The sequence below is a fragment of the Leptodactylus fuscus genome, chromosome 3 (genome assembly GCF_031893055.1).
Source record: "Leptodactylus fuscus isolate aLepFus1 chromosome 3, aLepFus1.hap2, whole genome shotgun sequence".
Taxonomy (NCBI): domain Eukaryota; kingdom Metazoa; phylum Chordata; class Amphibia; order Anura; family Leptodactylidae; genus Leptodactylus; species Leptodactylus fuscus.
In genome coordinates, this window is record NC_134267.1 from 28,710,300 (window position 1) to 28,736,795 (window position 26,496).

Consider the following 26,496-nt stretch of genomic DNA (forward strand, 5'->3'; position numbering starts at 1 on the left):
GGGGCCACTAGGGAGCATATTATACTGTGTGAAGTCACTGTGGAGCATTGTACTGTGTGTAGGCCACTGTGTAGCATATTATACTGTATAGGATCACTCTAGATGGATATTATACTGTGTGCAGGCCACTGTGGAGCATATTATACTGTGTGGGGGTCACTAAACAACATATTATATTGTGTGGGGTCACTGTGGACCATATTATACTGTATTGGATCACTGTGGACCATATTATACTGTGTGGGGCCCCTTCACTATTCACATAATACCTAATCTGTTTTACAGCCTTCGTGTATTATTATTACATATTATTACATTACTTATTGATTATAAAACATATGTGCAGTGTAGATAGTGAGGGTGTTCGCAAAAGCACCAGAATATCTACAAACAGCTGATCAGCAGGGGCCCTGGGTGTTAGACCCCCACCGATTTCTTAGACTGTTAGGACCCTGCAGATCCGCTGATTCCCAACACCCAGCCTCCAGTATTGTTTCCATGCCAGACGCTGCGCCACTCACCACCATATTCCTGATATCCACAGTAGTGGGTCTTATAGTTGTATATACAGTATATATGAGATACCGCTGCAGCACCAGTAACCGTCACTATCAATAGTACGCTGTAGGGGTCATGGACAAAGTTGGCCCCGGTGCTCACAAGACTTACAGCTATACCACTGGCCCTGATGTTTAGTTCTCGGGTTGTTTTGTAGATCTCCAGCGTCCATTACTCGCCGTTGCTCTGGACTGATTCCTGTGACTCAGCTTTGCTGATACTAGTCCTGGACTCTGCGTCCTCGGCCTCCTGCGATGTCGGAGCGAGTCCATTGAGCTCCTTGGTCTTGTCCTCTATCCTCTTGGGGCACAGGCAGAGGTCCCTGGTCTTCTGCAGGAGGTTCACACTCAGGGTGATGATGAGGGCGAGCCAGGCCATGCCGAACAGGATCCACATAGACACCAGGTTCATGTACCAGTACGGATAATTCACATTGGGATCTTGTCCTGAGGAGAAAGACAGGACCAGCAGGAAAGTCTCAGGAGCTATTCACGTGTTGCACCCAAATACTGTTTTTGTCTCATTTTTTAAAAATGTGCAGCACCAAATGATGGTTAATGTACATGTGTCAGTGCTTATGTCACAGAAGAGCGCCGCACCCTGACAGGAGGCCACTGTAGAGCATATTATACTGTGTGGGGGATAGTGTGGATAATATTACAGTGTATGGGGGCCACTGTGGAGCATTATACTGTGTTCGGCCACTGTTGAGCACATTATACTAAATGGAGCACATTATACTATATTTCATCGAATTTTGTGGGTTTCACTTGAAGCAGCTCAACAGGGCTGCTGTGGAGCATACAATACTATGTGAGGTCACTGTGGAGCATATTATACTGTATAAGGGCCATTGTGGAGTATATTATACTGTGTGGGGTCATTGTGATGCATATTATACTATGTGTAGTCACTGTGATGCATATTATACTATGTGTGGTCACTGTGGAGCATATTACACTATGTGTGGTCACTGTGGAGCATATTATACCGTATGAGGGCCACTGTAGAGTATATTATACTGTGTGGGGTCACTGCAGCATATTATACTGTGTGGGGTCACTGCAGCATATTATACTGTGTGGGGTCACTGCAGCATATTATACTGTGTGGGTCACTGCAGCATATTATACTTTGTGGGGTCACTGTGAAGCATATCATACTGTGTGGGGTCACTATGCAGCATATTATACTGTGTGGGGGTCACTGTGCAGCATATGATACTGTGTGGGGTCTCTGTGGAACATATACTGTGTGGGGCCCCTTTATTATTCACATTACACCCCATCTGTTTTATAGCCTCCATGTATGATTATTACATATTATTACATTATATCACGATACAATACATACATACAATCTGTCTCAGTGCTATAGAAGTAGTCTGACTGTCTCCCTAACATTAGGGAGATGGACAGATTGTATGTATGTTATTTAGCCACAATTCACACTAGCAAGCAGCTGTGTGTTCAGAGAGGGTTACTCACAAACACACAGGCACTGGTTATATAATATGATCTCTCTATGGACATATATGTTTATGACCTAGTAGCAGCTATGTGTGGATAGACTGCAGATAGTGACACTACTATGAGGCATAGTTGCTACTACTTTTAGCATTGTGTGCAGGCACAGATTTGTATTATGATGGTAAAATCACGAGCCATTCTAATAAATAGTTGACTATTACATTTATCATGGACTTTGCCTTGTATTGCAACTCAGATCTATTCAAGTCAATGAGCTTGGGCTGTAATAACAGAAACATTTCTAGGAAGTTCTCAGCCTTATTGTAGGACCAGACAACCCAACACATTGGCCACATACAAAGTCCTCTACACTCACCAATGACATAGTCACCAAACCCAATAGTGCTGAGGGTGATGAAGGAGTAGTAGAAGCCTTCCTCATAGCTCCAGCCCTCCATCCCCCTGAAGAGAATCGGTGGCAGCAAGAAGAAGAACAGAAGACCGATCACCAAGGCACAAGAGCTGAATAAGAACTTCACTGTTTTCTACAAGGAGAAGCAAAATAAATAAAAAATGTCACCGTGGGGAAGGCAAATAAATCCAAAGTGACAGTCACTGTGTACATACATTACATTACTTATCCTGTACTGATCCTGAGTTACATCCTGTATTATACTCCAGAGCTGCGCTCACTATTCTGCTGGTACAGTCACTGTGTACATACATTACATTACTTATCCTGTACTGATCCTGAGTTATATCATGTATTATACTCCAGAGCTGCATTCACTATTCTGCTGGTGCAGTCAATGTGTACATACATTACATTACTTATCCTGTACTGATCCTGAGTTACATCCAGTATTATACTCCAGAGCTGTGCTCACTATTCTGCTGGTACAGTCACTGTGTACATACATTACATTACTTATCCTGTACTGATCCTGAGTTATATCCTGTATTATACTCCAGAGCTGCGCTCACTATTCTGCTGGTGCAGTCAATGTGTACATACATTACATTACTTATCCTGTACTGATCCTGAGTTACATCCAGTATTATACTCCAGAGCTGTGCTCACTATTCTGCTGGTACAGTCACTGTGTACATACATTACATTACTTATCCTGTACTGATCCTGAGTTACATCCAGTATTATACTCCAGAGCTGTGCTCACTATTCTGCTGGTACAGTCACTGTGTACATACATTACATTACTTATCCTGAATTATACTCCAGAGCTGCGCTCACTATTCTGCTGGTGCAGTCACTGTGTACATGCATTACATTACTTATCCTGTACTGATCCTGAGTTATACCCTGTAATATACTCCAGAGCTGCGCTCACTATTCTGCTGGTACAGTCACTGTGTACATACATTACATTACTTATCCTGTACTGATCCTGAGTTACATCCTGTATTATACTCCAGAGCTGCGGTCACTATTCTGCTGGTACAGTCACTGTGTACATACATTACATTACTTATCCTGTACTGATCCTGAGTTACATCCGGTATTATACTCAGAGCTGCGCTCACTTTTCTGCTGGTGCAGTCACTGTATACATACTTTACATTACTTATCCTGTACTGATCCTGAGTTACATCATGTATTATACTCCAGAGCTGCGCTCACTATTCTGCTGGTGCAGTCACTGTGTACATACATTACATTACTTATCCTGTACTGATCCTGAGTTACATCCGGTATTATACTCAGAGCTGCGCTCACTATTCTGCTGGTGTAGTCACGGTGTACATACATTACATTACTTATCCTGTACTGATCCTGAGTTATATCCTGTATTATACCCCAGAGCTGCACTCACTATTCTGCTGGTGCAGTCACTGTGTACATACATTACATTACTTATCCTGTATTATACTCCAGAGCTGCGCTCACTATTCTGCTGGTGTAGTCACGGTGTACATACATTACATTACTTATCCTGTACTGATCCTGAGTTATATCCTGTATTATACCCCAGAGCTGCACTCACTATTATCCTGTATTATACTCCAGAGCTGCACTCTGGAGAGGGTGAACCCCATTACAGTTGTGTTACATACATGTACATGTGATGGATAGACACAAGTCACATACTTCTAGCTTTCCCCTCACCTGTCGGCCAATTTTCCTCCCCAGGTACTCTGCGGATCTCTGCACCAGGCGCAGCATCTTCTCCCCGATACGATTCAGCAGGATCAGGTTTAATGGAATCCCAAACAGTGCAAAGAAGACGCAGAAGATTTGCCCCCCCATAGTACTGGGGCTCCGGTTCCCATAACCTGGCAGGGCAGAGAAAGTGACGGTTGTTACATTGTTTCCAGGAGTGTTAGTGTGGTAAGAAGATGGGGGAAAAGCATTAAGTAGCGCGGTCCTTGTCTTGAGTGGTCCTAGAAGATGTTTTGTTTAACAGAATCTTGAAAGACATCACAAAGGGAACAGTTACAGTTGTATCCAGTCTGGACAATCCTCTCAGCAGCAGAAAACTCTTTACTGTTCTGACAGTTTGTTACAATGTATCTGTGCAGGTAACCTGTAACAATCTGGAGTCCTGGCTGGATGAGGGGGGCACATACTTATACTCTGGTATGTTATATATAGAGAACGGTGCAGACCCCAAGTGTAGAGTCACTAAAGCTAATCCATCGATGCTGCTGGTGCCCCTCACCTGTACTACTGTATTATATTTAGCCGGAGCAGATGTGGAGTACAAAGTCCCGAATTCTGCTATGAGAGCAAAACCTACAGCATTAGAGAAGAAATACTGACACCTGGTGGAGAATGAGATAACTGCAATGGTTATCATATCTCAGGCAGGTGACTCCCCACAACAGAAGTGCTCCTATAAGGGCTAGTTCACACGTGAACTGCCCGCGTGGGTTTTCACACCGAGAGAGACGCGGCGACCATCGCGGTTGCGGCTTTCCCCTCCGCTGTCGGCTCAAATGAATGGGCCGTAAAATACAGTATCCGCATATATTATCAGAATTTGGGCTTTTCTATACAACAAAACTATGTGTCAGGTTAACGTTACAAAAAGGCATAAAATGTGATCAACAGATCATTAACTAATTACTTCCAGTATAAAAATCCCTATCAGAAGCAAAAAAAAAACATGGTGTGAATAGAGGACTAGTAGAACACAGTATATGCAGGAACACAGTATATAGAATTATAGGAGGACTAGTCTGCAGCACAGTATATAGAATTATAGGAGAGGACTAGTCTAGAGCACAGTATATATAATTATAGGATAGGACTAGCCTGGAGCACAGTATATAGAATTATAGGAGAGGACTAGTCTGGAGCACAGTATATAGACTTATAGGAAAGAACTAGTCTGGAGCACAGTATATAGAATTATAGGAGAGGACTAGTCTGGAGCACAGTATATAGACTTATAGGATAGGACTAGTCTGGAGCACAGTATATAGAATTATAGGAGAGGACTAGTCTGGAGCACAGTATATAGAATTATAGGAGGACTAGTCTGGAGCACAGTATATAGAGTTATAGGAGAGGACTAGTCTGGAGCACAGTATATAGAATTATAGGAGAGGACTAGTCTGGAGCACAGTATATAGACTTATAGGAAAGAACTAGTCTGGAGCACAGTATATAGAGGAGAGGACTAGTCTGGAGCACAGTATATAGAATTATAGGAGAGGACTAGTCTGGAGCACAGTATATAGAATTATAGGAGAGGACTAGTCTGGAGCACAGTATATAGAGGAGAGGACTAGTCTGGAGCACAGTATATAGAATTATAGGAGAGGACTAGTCTGGAGCACAGTATATAGAATTATAGGAGAGGACTAGTCTGGAGCACAGTATATAGAATTATAGGATAGGACTAGTCTGGAGCACAGTATATAGAATTATAGGAGAGGACTAGTCTGGAGCACAGTATATAGAGGAGAGGACTAGTCTGGAGCACAGTATATAGAATTATAGGAGAGGACTAGTCTGGAGCACAGTATATAGAATTATAGGAAGGGACTAGTCTGGAGCACAGTATATATAATTATAGGATAGGACTAGTCTGGAGCACAGTATATAGAATTATAGGAGAGGACTAGTCTGGAGCACAGTATATAGAATTATAGGAGAGAACTAGTCTGGAGCACAGTATATATAATTATAGGATAGGACTAGTCTGGAGCACAGTATATATAATTATAGGATAGGACTAGCCTGGAGCACAGTATATAGAGGAGAGGACTAGTCTGGAGCACAGTATATAGAATTATAGGAGAGGACTAGTCTGGAGCACAGTATATAGAATTATAGGAAGGGACTAGTCTGGAGCACAGTATATAGAATTATAGGAAGGGACTAGTCTGGAGCACAGTATATAGAATTATAGGAGAGGACTAGTCTGGAGCATAGTGTATAAAGTTATAGGTGAGGACTAGTCTGGAGCACAGTATATAGAATTATAGGAGAGGACTAGTCTGGGGCACAGTATATAGAATTGTAGGAGGACTAGTCTGGAGCATAGTATATCGAGGGTTATGAATGATAACCTATTTCCCTTAGTCCAAACAGCAGCACAACAGATGGGGTATTCCTGCCCCTGTGTGCGGTTTAGGACAGGTGGAATTTTAATGAAATTATTTATAATAATTAACCCCCCTATAAGAAGGTAAGAGGAACCTCCTCCCCTTGTGTTGGTTATAAAGTAAAAAAATAATAGCAAATATAGGGAGGGATTCTTGTGCTGCTGTTTGGACTAAGGGAAACAGGTTATCATTCATAACCCTCGATTCCCCCACGTCCAAACCGCAGCACAACAGATGGGGATGTAGCGAGATAACCCCTAGGGAGGGCCGCCTCGGCATACAGATGACAAAACATTTTGGCCGAAGGCGGTAGCCTCTGACCCTTTAAGGTCTAAACGGTAGAGTGACAAAAGTGGATTGAGACTGCCAGGTAGCAGCATAACAAATATGCTCCAAGGAGACCGAGTGTTTTTCCGCCCAAGAGGTAGACATTGCCTAATGGAATGGGCTTTAACAAAATCTGGAGGAGTAAACCCCTGAGATACAAAGCTTTATTGCTTCCTTGAGCCATCTGGCTAATGTGGGTTTCTAGATCCTAAACCCCCTTGGATCGCCCCAAAAAGGAAACTAGTAAGTTTTTCCTCCTTCCTAAAACTCTTAGTATGTTCTAGGTAGATATGCAAGATTCTCACTAGATCTAGAGTTTGCCATTTCTCTTCCTCAGGAGAGGAGGGGAAAGGAAAAAAGACAGGCAAGGAAATAACCTGACTCAGGTTAACATAGGAGAGAACCTCAGGCAAAAACCCCAGCAAAAATCTTAACTGAACCCGATCAGGGAAAAAAAAGTTGTGTAAGGCTCGTGGGCTGACAGAGCCTGTAATTCGCCTACAAGTTTTAGCCGATGTTATAGCTAAAAGCCATCTTAACAGACATAAATTTTAGGTCTGCTTCCTACATTGGTTTAAATGGAGGATTACAGAGCCCCGCTAAGACAGTAGAAAGGTCCCACTGGGGAACCAGAGATCTTATAGAAGGCCTCAACCTGGTTGCGCCTTTCAGAAACCGGGATGTAAAGACATCTTGTGATAAGCGCCTGTTCAGACAGGCAGACAAGGCGGACACCTGGACCTTAAGTGTGGCAGGAGTAAGGCCTTTATCCAAGCCGTCTTGCAAGAATTCCAACAGACATTGTGTGGACGGATTGTCATGAGACCTTTGTCCCTACATCAGGACTTGAAGGTGTTAAAAACTCTGAGATAAGCCTGGTTGGTAGCAGGAGCTCTAGAATGAGCTATAGTGTTCCGGACGGCTGAGGATAACTCTTCTAGTCCAGGTATGGACCGGTCAACTTCCAGGCTGTCAAGTTGAACCTCTTGAGATCTTGGCATACTCTGGCACCTTGAGTGACCAGGTTGTGCACTGGGGGAGCCTCCAATATATCCCTCGACTCATCTGAATGAGTTGGGTAAACCAAGCCCTCTTTGGTCAAACGGGTATGATTGCTTAACACTGACGCCTGCTCCTGTCTGACTTTCATCAATACCCTCGGTATCATGGAAAGTGGAGGGAAGATGTATGCCAGCCTGAACCTCCATGGAATCGACAGGGCGTCTACTGCCAAGGGCTCGTTCTCCAAAGGGAACAAAACTTCTCCACCTTGGTACTATACTTGGTGGCCATCAGGTCCACCTCTGGATCTCCCCACATCTCGGTAATTTGCTGAAAACTTGTTTGTTCAGAGACCATTCGTCTGACACAGTCAGGCTCCGACTCAACTGGTCTGCCAACACGTTCAAGGACCCTTTGATGTGGATCGCCATGAGATGTGCGAGATTCTTTTTCTGCCCAGGAGAAAATAAGATCTGTTTCCCTCAGAAGGGCAGGGGACCGGGTACCTCCCTGCTTGTTCAGGTAGAGGACTGCGGTTAGGTTGTCCGAACATGCCTTCACTGCCTTGCACCGAAGTAAGGGGGCAAAATGTAGAAGCGCCAGGTAGATGGCTCTGATCTCGCGCCAACTGGATGACTTGGCCTTCTCTGACCAATTCCATGTCCCTCTCGCGTGCATCTCGTCTAGATGGGCTCCCCAACCGATAAGAGATGCATCCGTAGTCAACAGGGTCCAGACTGGCTGGACCGTGGACCTTCCGTCTTTTAGATGGGACCACCACCTGAGTGACAGACGGGTATTGAGGGATAGGTGGATCAGTGAATCCAAACTTAGAGGGCTGCAGTTCCACCACTGGAGGACCTCGCTCAGGAGAGGACACATGTGCCAAAGTGCCCAAGGGACTGCATCTGCAGCCGCTGACATGAGACCAAGGACCTTCATGGTCATTCAGATTGACACCCAGCGCCTCTGGGAGAGATGGTTGACCACCGTCCTGATTTTCTCCTTCCTCTGAGGAAGGGATACTGTCATCTGGATGGAATCTAGGACGCAGCCTAGGAAAGACTTCCTTTTGGAGGGTACAACGTCTGACTTGTCCCAGTTGATTATCCACCCGAGGTTCTGGAGGAAGGAGGTGGTCACTTGTATTTGGTTTCTTAGTAGCTCCTCTGAGTGAGCTTTCAACAGCCAATCGTCCGGATATAGGAGCTGAGGTGATGCCGAACAGCAGGGCCGCAAACCGCAGATGACATAATTGGCCGTCTAATAGCACGGCTATTCTCAGATATTTCCTGTGGGGAGGAAAAATTGAGATGTGGAGATAGGCATCTTTGAGATCCAAGGTGGCGAGGACGCCGCCAGGTTGCAGAAAAACGACTACCAATTTTTATAGTTTCCATGCGGAAATGTAACTTGCAGATGAAGAGGTTCAGGTACCTAAGGTCGATTATCATCCTCCAGCCTCCTGATGCTTTTTGTACCAGGAAGACTGTATAATACCCTCCTGCGCCTCTCTCGTCTCGAGGTACTGCTCCAGAACCGCCTTGTCCAGATGCTCTTGGATCATACCTTCCAGGCACACTTGTTTTTGACTGGAGAAAGAGCGGATTGCGATATATCTGGCACGAGAAGGAGACACGAAATCTATGCGGTATCCATGTTGAATTAGTTGGAGGACCCAAGGGTCCTGGATGTTTTGGCGCCAGGCTGGAAGAAAGCTTTTTAGGCGACCTCCGACGGGTGGAGAGCTCTCCACAGGAGGGGTACAGTGATTGTCAAAAAGATGACTTCTTTGGTTCCTCCTTGGAGAAACGATGGCCAGATCCCCAGGACTGGAACCCAGATCTTCTGGCATACAGCAGCCTGGAAGAAGACTGGCGCTGAGAACCTCTACCATGATGCCATCCAACTGTCTGCCAAACAGTCTGCCGGGTTTGAATGGAAGACCACAAATGTCATATTTAGAGGCATTGTCTGCCTTCCACGGCTTGAGCCAGAGAGGCCTTCTGGCGGCCACTGATGAAGCCATACCCTTGGCGGCTGCTTTCACTTGGTACGCGGAAGCTTCGGACAGAAAATCAGTAGATCATCACGAGGGACTCCATCATCAATATCCCGCTGTAATTTCGCCAGGCCTGACTGTAGGCTTCAAAGGAGGCTACACCTATGGAAGCCTGAGAGGCAGCTACAGTGTGAATACGCCTCAAGACACTCTGGGTGTCTATCCATGGCATCTGGCAAATTGCCCATCCTCGGATGGAACTACGGTACGCCTGGAGAGCTTGGACACAGCGAAATCAACCTTTGGCGGTGGAAGCCAGCTGGTTCGTCCACTTCCTTCTAAGGGACACCTCAGCTTATATTTTTTGAAAAACGCATGTCTGGGTGCTTCCAATTCTGCTTCCATAGCTTTGACCAGGGTTGAATCCACTTGGAAGGTCCTAGACCTTCTATAGGTGGAACCTGAGGCTTCCCCATTGTCAACATCGCGCCCGCCTGGGTGGATGGACTTAAATAATTTTGACATTTCCTCCATTGGAACTACGGTTTTAGGAGAGACAGAATCTTCATCAGAAGAAATTTCAACCCATTGTCAACATCGCGCCCGCCTGGGTGGATGGACTTAAATAATTTTGACATTTTCTCCATTGGAAATGCGGTTTTAGGAGAGACAGAATCTTCATCAGAAGAAATTTCAACCATGTTGGAACCTTCAGAAGGATAAGTTAATGGCCGTGACTCCCTATAGGGTCTTTTGGACGACACTTTCCGTCTCGGAGCTTCATCCCCTTTGGGAGAAGAGGAGACATCTGCGTATATGCAAGCCGCTGAGCATCCAGTGATCCTTAAACTCACTGCATTAATAGGCTGTTGTTCACATTAGCTGCTATTTAAGGCAGCGGAGCAACCAGCCCGTCAGCCGAGTAAGAGCACAGAGTCTGCAACAGCAGGCATAATGGCGGTGAAATGACTTCCACGGCTGAGCAGCACAGGTGAGTGCGCACGGCTACTGACAAACAACAGGCAGCTGACCAAGTGCACATAGCAATAGAAAATAGTGCTTTAGTTTCTGCACTGGACACAGGAAAAACTGGAGAGGACGTAGCTACCTTACTGCTGGTAATGAACAAGCTGAAACACAGCTGAAAAAATGTCAGTAACAGGAAAGACAAAAGACTGGAATATAAACCCAGATCTTTCTCCAAACTATACAGGAGGCTAAAAAGCCTCCTCCACCTGTCCCACACAGGACAGAAAAAAACACAAGGGGAGGAGGTTCCTCTTACCTTCTTATAGGGGGGGTTAATTATTATAATTAATTTCATTAAAATTCCACCTGTCCTAAACCGCACACAGGGGCAGGAATACCCCATCTGTTGTGCTGCGGTTTGGACATGGGGGAAATAGAATTATAGGAGAGGACTAGTCTGGAGCACAGTATATACAGGAGAGGACTAGTCTGGAGTACAGTATATACAGGAAAGGACCAGTGTGGTTGGTGGCACATTATCATTTCCTCCACACAATCTGCCCCAGTCTCACGGCTGGTCTGTGGCTTTAACTCCCACCTGGCCAAGTTACTGGCGGTGCAGTCTCTGCCGTGTCACTTAGTGGAATCCACTATGTTCCGCCAGCCGGTGGCAGCGCCCAGTCTCCATGGGGAATACCTAGATGCCATTACTTCTGGAGCAAAATTGTCCCTTCTTGATTTCCATGTGGACCTCTCCTTGTAAATGTCCATGTGGGGAAAGGTGGCGGAAAGGATGGCCTCAATATGTGGAACAGCAGGGAAAATACATCAGCTGTCGTGGCCCACTGGGTTAATGTTTTGTGCATCAGAGGCCACAATCTAGAAAGTGTTAAGACCCGATGCTTTCTAGTACTGACATCACCTTACTGACGCAGTCACCACCAGGTGTGACCCGTCCATCTTCACCATCTCCTACATACTGGACCATTTCCCTCCCCATCTTCACCAGGACAAACCATTGCTTACCCTGGCCCCCTCATATCATGGCTATAAGGTGCAGTGCAAATTGGGTGCCCATATTGTACATGTTGGAGCGTCAGAATATGGTGGATCTTAACTGCATGCAAAGAACCACAGGGACAATGAAGGGGAGAACTGTGACAGGAACAACAACTTCTACCTCATGATCAGTTTTGGAAGACAGTCAGAATGCCTAGCCTGAAAAATCTGGACTGTGTTCCACAAATTTTCTTGAAATTCTGTTATTACAATTAATTGCTGCTGCATCTGCTCATATAAAGGGATAACAACTGGAAACTTCTATTTATTTAATTTTTAAGCATATTATTCTTCATCACTTTTCACCCTTGTCTCCCAAATACCAAGTCTGTAGGACTTACAGGTCATCAAAACAGGCACATTTTATATAAAATCAATGTTATATGTAATATAATCATCATGTGTTTATATAAAAACATAAGACAGTACCCCAAAATAGGTTCATTTTTGATGGCAATGCAGTGTATGGTAAAACTCTAAGTCTTGACAGTGTCACACACTATGTATTATAGATATATAGTCCTAGGAGCTCTGACAGTGTCATACACTATGTATTATAGATATATAGTCCTAGGAGTCCTGACAGTGTCATACACTATGTATTATAGATATATAGTCCTAGGAGCCCTGACAGTGTCATACACTATGTATTATAGATATATAGTCCTAGGAGCCCTGACAGTGTCCTACACTATGTATTATAGATATATATAGTCCTAGGAGCCCTGACACTATGTATTATAGATATAGAGTCCTAGGAGTCCTGACAATGTCATACACTATGTATTATAGATATATATAGTCCTAGGAGCCCTGACAGTGTCATACACTATGTATTATAGATATATATAGTCCTAGGAGCCCTGACAGTGTTATACACTATGTATTATAGATATATAGTCCTAGGAGCCCTGACAGTGTCATACACTATGTATTATAGATATATAATCCTAGGAGCCCTGTCATACAAGCCAATTCATATCAAATTTATAAGTCACAAAATGATTTTTCGAGCGAACTACATGAACCCAAAAAATATCTTCTGAGATTCACACATCTCTATTCATAATGATCCGAACACTGAGCAGATCACCAGAAGTCTACCAGTTCATCCCAACAGATGAGTCAGCAAGGGGAACCAGTACAGAAAAAAAAGATGCCAAATAATACACTACAGTGGAGACATGACCGAAACCTATAACCAGTCATAGATAATAATAAATACAAAGTCTTACCGATTGTGGTAATAACCGTTACCGAAAAGAAGAAAGATCCGGGAAAGTTCCAAGTCTCCTGATCAGTGTTATTACCCAGAAGAATTATCCCGCTCTTATAAGCCTTTATAATACCCTGTGGAAAAAAAACACAGTAATATTAGGAGTAGTATTATAGTAGTTATATTCTTGTACATAGGAGGTAGTATTATAGTAGATATATTGTTGTACATAGGAGTAGTATTATAGTAGTTATATTCTTGTACATAGGAGCAGTATTATAGTAGTTATATTCATGTACATAGGAGTAGTATTATAGTAGATATATTCTTGTACATAGGAGCAGTATTATAGTAGTTATATTCTTGTACATAGGAGTAGTATTATAGTAGATATATTCATGTACATAGGAGTAGTATTATAGTAGTTATATTTTTGTACATAGGAGCAGTATTATAGTAGTTATATTCATGTACATAGGAGTAGTATTATAGTAGATATATTCTTGTACATAGGAGCAGTATTATAGTAGTTATATTCTTGTACATAGGAGCAATAGTATAGTAGTTATATTCTTGTACATAGGAGTAGTATTATAGTAGATATATTCATGTACATAGGAGTAGTATTATAGTAGTTATATTTTTGTACATAGGAGCAGTATTATAGTAGTTATATTCATGTACATAGGAGTAGTATTATAGTAGTTATATTCTTGTACATAGGAGCAGTATTATAGTAGTTATATTCTTGTACATAGGAGGAGTATTATAGTAGTTATATTCCTGTACATAGGAGCAGTATTATAGTAGTTATATTCTTGTACATAGGAGCAGTATTATAGTAGTTACATTCTTGTACATAGGAGGTAGTATTATAGTAGTTATATTCTTGTACATAGGAGTAGTATTATAGTAGTTATATTCTTGTACATAGGAGTAGTATTATAGTAGTTATATTCTTGTACATAGGAGTAGTATTATAGTAGTTATATTCTTGTACATAGGAGGTAGTATTATAGTAGTTATATTCTTCTATGTAGATTTCAGTATTACACAGATGTTTTCTTAGTGATAGACAATTTCCATTCTGATATAATTTGCCTTATGTTGATTTTTTTTATTTTCTCAGTTTACACTTTCATTATTTTCCACCCCCTATTTCCTTAGTTACCGCAGGTTTATGATGTGTTTCTGTCATTACATGATGAGATTTCTTTCCCGCTTTCCGCTGTGTTTATGAGGTTGGAGAATGGGGACAGATCACAATATTTACTTTAGGAATACACTCTCTTGGTATTAAGGGGTTAAAGTCATGCCTGTAATATAATAACCCGTAGCTGTGATTATCGTCTCCTCTTCAGGCCAGTGTACAGTAGATGGTTTGTTACTGTGTATTTGTGACTTTATGGCTGATCTCTTGTATTATTGTTCTTGGGTTTCAGCCTGAGCTAGAAGATGAGAAAGGACGAGCAGTCGAGATACCAATATAAAGGATGTGGATATGAAGCATCATCTCCGTATAAAGAATGTTCTAGAACCCTCTGATGGAGATATTTATGTGCTGAGAAATGTATATTTGCTATAATTAAAGCATTTTTTTCCTTTTTACACCTAGAAGCTAATGTCTATCACTGCTTAGGGTTTGCCACAGTTGTATCATTGCTTACAATACCATGCAAGCGGCCATTTTTCTCATGGCCTGTGGGCATGCGCAGTCTGCTCTGCCCAAGGCCCGAGGACTAGAAGTTATAAGCCATCGCCGGAAGAAGAGGCTGAAGAGGACACTCTTGAAAAAGATGGAGGCGGCGCTGGAGAGGGTTCTCTCGCAGCATTGGGGATGCCCCAAGTGCTGTTTGAGCGCTGAGGCCCACCCCCAGTGCTGCGAGAGAGCTAATTTGCATACCGACAAGAAGCGGGATTGTAGGCGAACGGCGACACGTAGAAGACGACGAAAGGTAGGAGACGAATAGCCTTTCTTAAGGCTATTCCGACGTGGTACCTAAAAAAAAATAGTGTGTGAATGATAGGATCCCTTTAATATACTCGCAGCCCAATCTTCTCAGCTCTCCTATAATCTGCAAGAAATGTATCAGGATTCTCTTCATAGATACAAATGTAACAAACCCTCTGCAGTGAGAGGTATGGAGGGGTTCAGACTTGTTTTTGAAATCCTGTTATTTACTCAAAGCAAGTAGAGGTCTTAAAGGGATTCTATCATTACAATCCCATTTTTTCTTGATCACACATAGGAATAGCCTTAAGAAAGGCTATTCTTCTACTACCTTTAGAAATCTTCTCCGCGCCAGCGTTCCGTAGAAATCCCAGTTTTCATTGGTATGCAAATGAGTTTTCTCGTAGCACTGGGGGGGGTGCTTAGCCATCGGGCTTGCGGCCACGAGCGTACTGTGTAAGCGGCCACAAGAAAATGGCTGCAGGCACGTGCATACACAGGCCATATAAAACGACACGGGACATTCTATAGTGTACGGCGTTTTTAGGGGAATTACTATTTCTCCATGTACAATTGATTGACAAAATATAGCCGGATTGGCAGGGAGGGTGGCATGGCAGCGGCCATAACTCCCAACTGTCCCAGATCCAACGGGACAGTCCCAATTTTCCACTGCTGTCCCGCCATCCCAGATAGCTTACGGTTTTTCTATTATACCTCTAAAGTGTTTTGCTTTTAACAAACTTTGTTAGGGTAGGGCAAAAAGCTAAATGGTAGCTGCTAAATCCTAGTGGGCTAAAGAACCTTTGATGACGACATGACCATATGATCAGACTCTTGTGTGGGCGAGTGCGGTGTTACACAGAGAGAAGAATCTGCTAGGAAAGGAGACTGATGGAAGGTAAGGAGGAGAGAAGAGACAGCATGTGTGTGCAAGAAAGGGGAACTGAGGGGGCTGCACATTTTGTCCCTCTTTCTGTCGTTTGAAAGTTGGGAGGTATGGGAGCGGCACAGGATCAACAAGGTCATGGGGTTTATTTAGACATCTTTTTATGATCCCTTTAAGACTGTTTTACAATATCCTGGAAAATATCATAAAAGAGTAAAACGTAACTTATAAAGAAGGAAAATGCAATAGTGAATGTAGTACCAGATATTACCGCTCGGGGGCGCACACATCGCATATAAACTGCAACATTATTCCGGGAATCTTCTGTTGACATATCTATAAATATCTGTAGACTCATCCCCTTGTGAGGTCACAACTGGACAAACATATATAGATGAGCAGTGTTATATAGGTATCTCAGATATCTGTAGACACATCAGCATCAAAATACACACGTCAGCTGCTGCAGAACCTCATAATATACACCTCAGCTGCTGCAGAACATCATAATACATACCTCCGCTGCTGCAGAACATCATAATTAACACCTCAGCTGCTGCAGAACATCATAACACACAACTCAGCTGCTGCAGAACCTCATAATACACACCTCAGTTGGTGCAAAACCTCATAATACACACCTCAGCTGCTGCAGAACTTCATAATACACACCTCAGCTGCTGCAGAACCTCATAATACACACCTCAGCTGCTGCAGAACCTCATAATACACACCTCAGCTGCTGCAGAACCTCATAATACACACCGCAGCTGCTGCAAAACCTCATAATACACACCTCAGCTGCTGCAAAACCTCATAATACACACCGCAGCTGCTGCAGAACCTTTTTATGTACAGGAATCTCTTGCTTTGAGGTTGTTATGCAGCTGAGTTGTGTATTAGAAATAATACATCCCTCTAGTGTAAGTAACAACGGCTTCCTATTTATCTGGGAGGAGGGGTCTCTACATGAGTCTGGGCGCAGCAGATGGGGCGATGTAATTATTTCAGATTGGTAGGATCTACCGGATGTATAACTTTGTATCAATGATTTGTATCGTGTGTTATTGTATCCGTCACATCCGATATATCGCTACAAACTTCCTGTGTCGTGTTTAATGTCGAGTCAGCGCCACATAAACCAAACAACTACAATGACAGAATGGGAAGTTTCTTCTCATTTATTCTGAAAGTTTCTAGACGTAAGGCCCCATTCATATCTGCTTTCGGGTATCCGTTTGGGGAGTCTGCTTGGGGACCCCCCAAATGAAAACCTATACGCATTAAAAAGTGGTTACCTCAGCAAACCTGCAGACCCTATAGACTAGAATGGGGTCCATGTAGTTTCCACACAAAACATGTGGAGAGAAAAGAGCTGCTTGGAAAATTCAAGGAAGGTTCGGCCTCTGTCTCCGAACCTCTCTGCGCTGTCCGTCACATCTCATACTGAGGTCAGAGACTCCAGAATAAAAGAAGAGGAGAAATCCAGAAAGAAGCGAGTCACATAGGAAGTCCCTAAAGAGAAGCTCCCGGAGAAATGGTGTGATCAGAGCAAACCATCCAAAGGGACAGAAGAGATACTGTAACAGCACTGAAAGGGTAACTCCGCCAGAATACACGAGGAATCCCCGGAATCCTGACAAAAATTACTATCAGTGACGTCTCCCATCTCCCATCATTTCAGATTACACTGATAATTGCGCATTCACCTCAGAAAAGCATATAAATCCCCACATACCGAAACAGCTAAAAGAAGGCTGCAGAAAAAAAGCTACAAAAACACATGGAAATTTTTGTGCAGGATTGTTCATTGAGTTTTTCTGCATTTTTCTTCCATATTAAATATATAAAGAAAACAATCAGACCTATAAATAACATGGCGGATATGTAAAAACACAATAATACCTCAATATGTAGATAGGATTAATGAACGCTCAATCCCATTTCTTGTACTGTACAATACAGTGGTTTTTATTCCGATGCATTTCCACAATATGGGCCTGAACATTCATCAACTGTGTTATAGAGTTTCACGGAAACTTCCAGAAATAAACAGAAAAGAACAAACAGAATAAAAAATGACGACTGAAATCTGATAATGGATGAAAGGAAATTGACCAACAGGAAATAATACAGATACAGGGCACATGAAATATTACATAATACTACTCCTATGTACAAGAAAATAACTACTATAATACTACTCCTATGTACAAGAAAATAACTACTATAATACTACTCCTATGTACAAGAAAATAACTACTATAATACTACTCCTATGTACAAGAATATAACTACTATAATACTACTCCTATGTACAAGAATATAACTACTATAATACTGCTCCTATGTACAAGAATATAACTACTATAATACTACTCCTATGTACAAGAATATAACTACTATAATACTGCTCCTATGTACAAGAATATAACTACTATAATACTAGCCCCAATGTACAAGAATATAACTACTATAATACTGGTCCTATGTATAAGAATATAACTACTATAATAGTACCTCCTATGTACAAGAATATAACTACTATAATACTACTCCTATGTACAAGAATATAACTACTATCATACTACTCCTATGTACAAGAATATAACTACTATAATACTACCTCCTATGTACAAGAATATAACTTCTATAATACTGCTCCTATGTACAAGAATATAACTACTATAATACTACCTCCTATGTACAAGAATATAACTTCTATAATACTACTCCTATGTACAAGAATATAACTACTACAATACTGCTGCTATATACAAGAATATAACTACTATAATACTGCTGCTATATACAAGAATATACTATAATGCTGCTCCTATGTACAAGAATATAACTACTATAATACTGCTCCTATGTACAAGAATATAACTACTGTAATACTGCTCCTATGTACAAGAATATAACTACTATAATACTACTCCTATGTATAAGAATATAACTACTATAATAGTACCTCCTATGTACAAGAATATAACTACTATAATACTACTCCTATGTACAAGAATATAACTACTATCATACTACTCCTATGTACAAGAATATAACTACTATAATACTACCTCCTATGTACAAGAATATAACTTCTATAATACTACTCCTATGTACAAGAATATAACTACTATAATACTGCTGCTATATACAAGAATATAACTACTATAATACTGCTGCTATATACAAGAATATACTATAATGCTGCTCCTATGTACAAGAATATAACTACTATAATACTGCTCCTATGTACAAGAATATAACTACTGTAATACTGCTCCTATGTACAAGAATATAACTACTATAATACTACTCCTATGTAAAAGAATATAACTACTACAATACTACCTCCTATGTACAAGAATATAACTGCTATAATACTACTCCTATGTACAAGAATATAACTACTATAATACTACCTCCTATGTACAAGAATATAACTGCTATAATACTAATCCTATGTACAAGAATATAACTACTATAATACTACTCCTATGTACAAGAATATAACTACTATAATACTGCTCCTATGTACAAGAATATAACTGCTATAATACTACTCCTACGTACAAGAATATAACTGCTATAATACTACTCCTATGTACAAGAATATAACTACTATAATACTACCTCCTATGTACAAGAATATAACTACTATAATACTACTCCTACGTACAAGAATATAACTGTTATAATACTACTCCTATGTACAAGAATATAACTACTATAATACTGCTCCTATGTACAAGAATATAACTACTATAATACTACTCCTATGTACAAGAATATAACTACTATAATACTGCTCCTATGTACAAGAATATAACTACTATAATACTGTTCCTATGTACAAGAATATAACTACTACAATACTACTCCTATGTACAAGAATATAACTACTATAATACTGCTCCTATGTACAAGAATATAACTACTATAATACTACCTCCTATGTACAAGAATATAACTACTATAATACTACTCCTATGTACAAGAATATAACTACTATAATACTGCTCCTATGTACAAGAATATAACTACTATAATACTACCTCCTATGTACAAGAATATAGCTACTATAATACTGTCCCAAGCTGCTGTATGTGAGGTGCAGGTATCAATGTTTGATTTGTATTTCTTCTGTTCTCTTTTCTTCACCTTCTTTCTTTACCCCCTATCGGACTCTTCACCGTCACATCTAGTATTTTGCCCCCTCCCCTCCTCCGTTATTATTTTTCTTACTAATGTAACAGGATATTTTGGCAGGTTCTTGGAATTTCTGCCTTTTCTCTTTGATCTCAGAATATTTTCTTTTATGGTTTTATACCGCGGTCATTGGACTTGATAATCGCACCCCCGGTCGCTGCTGCTGAGATATCGTCTGGACCTTAACCTTGGGATTTTTTTACTAAATTGATGTGTAGTTATTTTTGGTGCAGAATTCTTGACGCCCCAGTAAGTAATAATCCCCTCGGCTTCCTTGGTGCACAATCCTTTCGTAATGTCTAGCTGCTATTTCATGCTGTGTCTATCAGATAATGCTGGGAGTTGTAGTTGTTCACCAGACTATAGATCACTGGTGTATGATATAGACCATATATGTACCTAACAACTTTCAGAGGACAGAAAGAGGGACAATGCTCTTTCTGTGTCCCCATACAGTATAATGCTCCCCCTGTGCCCCCACACAGTATAATGCTCCCTCTGTGCCCCCTCCACAGTATAATGCTCCCTCTGTGCCCCTCACACAGTATAATGCTCTCTCTGTGCCCCCATACAATATAATGCTCCCTCTGTGCCCCCATACAGTATAATGCTCCCCCTGTGCCCTCCACACAGTATAATGCTCTCTCTGTGCCCCCACACAGTATAATGCTCCCTCTGTGCCCCTCACACAGTATAATGCTCTCTCTGTGCCCCCATACAGTATAATGCTCTCTCTGTGCCCCCATACAGTATAATGCTCCCTCTGTGCCCCCACACAGTATAATGCTCTCTCTGTGCCTCCATACAGTATAATGCTCCCTCTGTGCCCCCATACAGTATAATGCTCCCCCTGTGCCCTCCACACAGTATAATGCTCTCTCTGTGCCCCCATACAGTATAATGCTCCCTCTGTGCCCCCCCACAGTATAATGCTCCCTCTGTTCCCCCCACACAGTATAATGCTCTCTCTGTGCCCCGATACAGTATAATGCTCCCTCTGTGCCCCCCCCCACAGTATAATGCTCCCTCTGTGCCCCCCACACAGTATAATGCTCCCTCTGTGCCCCCATACAGTATAATGCTCCCTCTGTGCCCCCCACACAGTATAATGCTCCCCCTGTGCCCCCATACAGTATAATGCTCCCTCTGTGCCCCCCCACAGTATAATGCTCCCTCTGTGCCCCCCACACAGTATAATGCTCCCTCTGTGCCCCCATACAGTATAATGCTCCCTCTGTGCCCCCATACAGTATAATGCTCCCTCTGTGCCCCCACACAGTATAATGCTCCCTCTGTGCCCCCATACAGTATAATGCTCCCTCTGTGCCCCCCACACAGTATAATGCTCTCTCTGTGCCCCCATACAGTATAATGCTCCCTGTGTGCCCCCCCCCCACAGTATAATGCTCCCTCTGAAGAGATCAGAGATGATGGAAGAGACCAGAGATGGCGGATGACCAGAGATGTTGGACGAGTCGAGAGATCACGGAAGACCAGACATGACAGAAGACCGGACATGACAGATGAATACTGATGATGAAGGCTGATAAGACCAATAAAGTATGAAGAACGGTGATGTCATTGCTGGTCAGATACTGGAGAACTACAAGACCTGAATTCTGTTCACCACATACAAGCGAAACATGTACAGGAACCAAGACCAGAGAAGTGGAGACTGCAGAGCAGAAGATGTGGTGGAGCATGAGCTGGAGGCCAGATGTCTCCGGGGGACGCTCCTACACATCACACATATGGGAGGCCTTGTGGTGTTTGTAGAAGGGGCGCAGCTGTCCTCACCGTGTCATATTTATAGTCTCATCACATGTACAGATAATATTATTATCACTAATCATAAGATAAAAAAGACAAACAATAAAGAGTAAACAGGAGCGCCCCCATGTGTCCAGTACAGAAGCTGCTGCGTACAGGCTACGAGGCCTCTACAAGCATATAAATATATGATATGAACTTACAGGAATCATATCTGTGTCTGACCCCTGTATACTGTCAGTCTGACCCCTGTATAGTGTCGATCAGTCTTACCTCTGTATAGTGTCACTTATCTGACATCTGTATAGTGTCAATCAGTCTTACCTCTGTATAGTGTCACTTATCTGACATCTGTATAGTGTCAATCAGTCTGACCTCTGTATAGTGTCCTGTGGCCCTCACTCACCGCGATGAACATCTCCAGGGTCTGGTTGTCCATACAGGTGTGGTTCTGCAGCAGCGACCACTTCTCCTGCAGCAGGTTGAGGGTCATCTTCTGCTCCGCCGGACTCTCCAAGGCTGAGAAGACGGCGGCCCCGACCAGCAGGTAACAGAAGTAAATGACCAGGAGGATCAGGGTGACCGGAACACGGCAGCGGCACGGGCGACGACAGCAGCAAGGCATGATGGTCCCGGGTCACCGAGGAGGTAAACACCCCAGAGTCTCCACTGACTAACCCTGAAATACATAGAATACTCCTAATATACAAGCCGTCACTTATACAGAGAGACTACTCCTAAGATAGAGACTGGACCTAATATACAGACTAGTCCTAATACAGAGAGGCTACTTCTAAGGTAGAGAGACTACTCCTAATATACAGGCCGGCCCCTTATACAGAGAGCCTACTCCTAATATATAGGCTGGTCCTAATACAGAGGGACTACTCCTAATATAGAGACCGGTCCTAATATACAGACTAGTCCTAATACAGAGAGGCTACTTCTAAGGTAGAGAGACTACTCCTAATATACAGGCCGTCCCCTTATACAGAGAGCCTATTCCTAATATATAGGCTGGTCCTAATACAGAGAGACTACTGCTAAGATAGACACTGGTCTTAATACAGAGAGGCTACTCCTAATATACAGAGAGGCTACTTCTAATATAGAGACTGGTCCTAATATACAGACTAGTCCTAATACAGAGAGGCTACTTCTAAGATAGAGAGACTATTCCTAATATACAGGCCGTCCCCTTATACAGACAGCCTACTCATAATATATAGGCTGATCCTAATACAGAGAGGCTACTTCTAATATAGAGACTAGTCCTAATATACAGGCTGGTCCTAATACAGAGAGGCTACTCCTAAGAGAGAGAGACTAACTCTAATATACAGACTAGTCCTAATACAGAGAGGCTACTTCTAAGGTAGAGAGACTACTCCTAATATACAGACCATCCCCTTATACAGAGAGCCTACTCCTAATATATAGGCTGGTCCTAATACAGAGAGACTACTCCTAATATATAGGCTGGTCCTAATACAGAGAGACTACTCCTAATATACAGAGAGGCTACTTCTAATATAGAGACTGGTCCTAATATACAGGCTGGTCCTAATACAGAGAGACTACTCCTAAGAGAGAGACTAACTCTAATATACAGGCTGTCCCTTATACATAGAGCCTACTCCTAATATACAGGCTGGTCCTAATACAGAGAGCCTACTCCATAAATAGAGACAGGTCCTGATACACAGAGGCTACTCCTAGGATACAGACTAACCCTACTACACAGACTACTACAGAGACTGTTCCCAATAGACCAGCCTTCATACACCAATACTGCTACTAATACAGAGACTGCCTGTAATATACAGATTCCCTGATACAGAGACTGGTTCAATAAGAAGACCTACCCCAACCATCAGAGACCCTGCCCCCATGTAGAGCCTTACCCTAATACTCAGAGATGTCATCGGCTGTAATCGGCAGAGACCGCCCCCTACAGACCAGACTGCTGCAGCCCGACCCGACTCTCTGACTACACGGCCGGGACTCACATAGAGGCTGAGACAGCAGCAGTGCCCGGGGCTCACAGGGGGCGGGGCGTCCAGCACCGGGGCGGAGTCTGAGAAGTAGCATCAGTGAGGACCAGAAGACCTCAAAGGGTTAAGCGGAAACTTTATCCAGTGTGTCAGTGCAGACTAGTCATGTGATCTGTCCCCTGCCCTGAGGGTTTGTTACAATGTATCAGTGCAGCCTATTCCTCTATCTCTCTCCTGTCCTGCTAGTTTGTTACAATGTATCAGACAATTTTAAGGGTTTTGGTGTGTGACACTGTATATAGGGGGTGGCACTGTATATAGGGGCGAGGTTGTGATGTCACATCTAACCTCTGACGGCTGAGGTACGACATGTCTGGTAAAGGCGTCAGGATAAAGGTTGGCACAGTCTACAAGTCAATCCCCCAAAATCACCGCCATATCGGATTAATAGGGACATTCAGTAGAAAACTGCGCTGAACGCGATGTTGGGAGCACAACATGGAAATCCGGTCCTATAGATGTCTTATTAACCCCTGACAGCCAAGCTCATGTACATGTACTTATTATAGGGGCCCCTTCACAGATGGGGGATGTGGCCCCCGTTACTTAATAGCCGCCCGCTCAGCGGGATCTGCAGGTTTTCGGGTCTCACTTGTCTGCTATACAAGATTTTTAGTTGACTTAAGTAAAAGTTGTGGCAACGGAAACAAAACCACAAAGAACTGAACTGTAACCCAGAGACACGTCATAGCCAAACCCCACGGCCCCCTCCTCCTCTGCCCTCCCCCTGCTCCTTGGTGGGGCCTCATATCTGCATGGAGACATCTTGTAAGAAAGATAAACTTGTCATATACAGTAATAGCCAGGAGCAATACATTTTATATACTGTATATATGGGCTCGGTCTCAGCTCAGCACATCTAGAGATGAGACCTCTGCCCCTTCTTTGCAGCCAGATTGGATGGGGCGTCTGTTATCAGTAATTTCAATAGGATTTGTGTTTGGCCTGTGACTGGGCCGTTCTAAGCCCCGAATATTCTGTGATCTAAACCATTCACTGGGGCTCGGGCTGGAGGTTTCGGGTCATTGCTGGAATCTCCTTCCAAGTCTCAAGCCTTTTGCAGTTTTCTTCCAGGATTGCCCTGTATTTTGCTCCATCCATCTTCCCATCACCTCTGAGCAGCTTCCCTGTCCCTGCTGCCTTCCTCCCCAACATGATGCTGCCCCCTATGTGTCACAGTGGGGATGACGGGGTGGGTTACTTTTCCACCACACATAGCATTTTACATTTAGGCCATGAAGTTCCCCTTTGGTCTCCTCTCACCTTCTTCCATGTTTGCCGTCCTTTCTATGTCTTGTGGCGATAAACTGCCGACGCCACTTCTTATGTCTTTCTTACAACAATGGTTTCTTCTTGCCGCTCTTCCATATATATTGGCAGATTTGTGGGGTGCTCAGTGACTTCTAGTTGTCCTGTGGACAGATTCTCCTGTACCTGAGGATTTCTGCAGCTCCTCCTTAGTGACCATGGGCCTCTTGGCTGTTTCTCTGACCAGCGCTCTCCTTACTCAGTGATCTAGTAGTTTAGGTGGACGGCCATGTCTTGGTAGGTTTGCAGTTGTGGAATACTTTCTCCATTTTTGGATGATGGTTTGAACAGGGCTCCTTGAGATGCTCAAAGCTTAGGAGATGTTTTTATAACACTGCTGACCGGCAGTAGCAATTCCTTGGAGACCTTTTTGTATCCCTTTCCTGTTTCATACAGTTCAACTTCCTTTTCCCGTAGATCCAGGGACAACTGTATCACCTTCTGGGCCTGTTATTAGGCCAAAATCACTGGGGGATGGGAACTTTTGAACAGGGTCATTTTGATGGTTTTGGTTGTCATTATGATTTAAAAAGAGAAAACACAAAAGTTTGACAATAAATGGCTTCACCCAACCACTCATCATTCATATTCTCAGAAAAAATGGCAACCCCCCCCCAAAAAAAATCTGCCGGGGTATGTCAACTTTTGAGCACAACTGTAATACCACCACATTGTGCCCATATAATACCACTACAGTGTCCCTTTATACCACCACATTGTGCCTATATAATACCACTACAGTGTCCCTTTATACCACCATACAGTGCTTATATAATACCACCGCAGTGCCCCTTTATAATACCGCCATACAGCGCTTACACAATACCATCATTTAGTGCTCATGTACCAACATATAGTGATGAATTAATGGCTTTACACAATATGTGAACTAATAATAGTGCTATACAATACCTATACAATATTGCTATATGATAACTGTCTGCTGTCAATATTAAGCTTCGTCATAGACCTCAGGTACCGGCCTATCTATATTGATAAGCTGATGTTACCTGGGGCCCCTGGGGCCGATAGCTACGTGCGTGGTCAGTGCAGCCTCCTTCATACCATCACTATGGAGTCTGGGGTGAGGGGGACACACTGAGCTGACCCACTGCAGCCTCAGGCTTTGGCCCAG

General features: G+C 42.9%; 1 protein-coding gene across 1 annotated transcript; it reads right to left on the reverse strand.

Annotated features, from left to right (window-relative positions):
• Nucleotides 1-490: 490 nt before the first annotated feature.
• On the reverse strand, nucleotides 491-22,624 carry KCNK17 (potassium two pore domain channel subfamily K member 17). The gene is made up of 5 exons (XM_075267355.1): nucleotides 22,406-22,624; nucleotides 13,194-13,308; nucleotides 4,153-4,319; nucleotides 2,404-2,572; nucleotides 491-1,004 (listed from the first exon to the last, which is right to left on the reverse strand). Exons 1-5 carry the CDS (start codon nucleotides 22,622-22,624, stop codon nucleotides 730-732), a joined length of 945 nt encoding a protein of 314 aa, XP_075123456.1. The 3' UTR covers nucleotides 491-729.
• Between the last annotated feature and the right edge of the window lie 3,872 nt (nucleotides 22,625-26,496).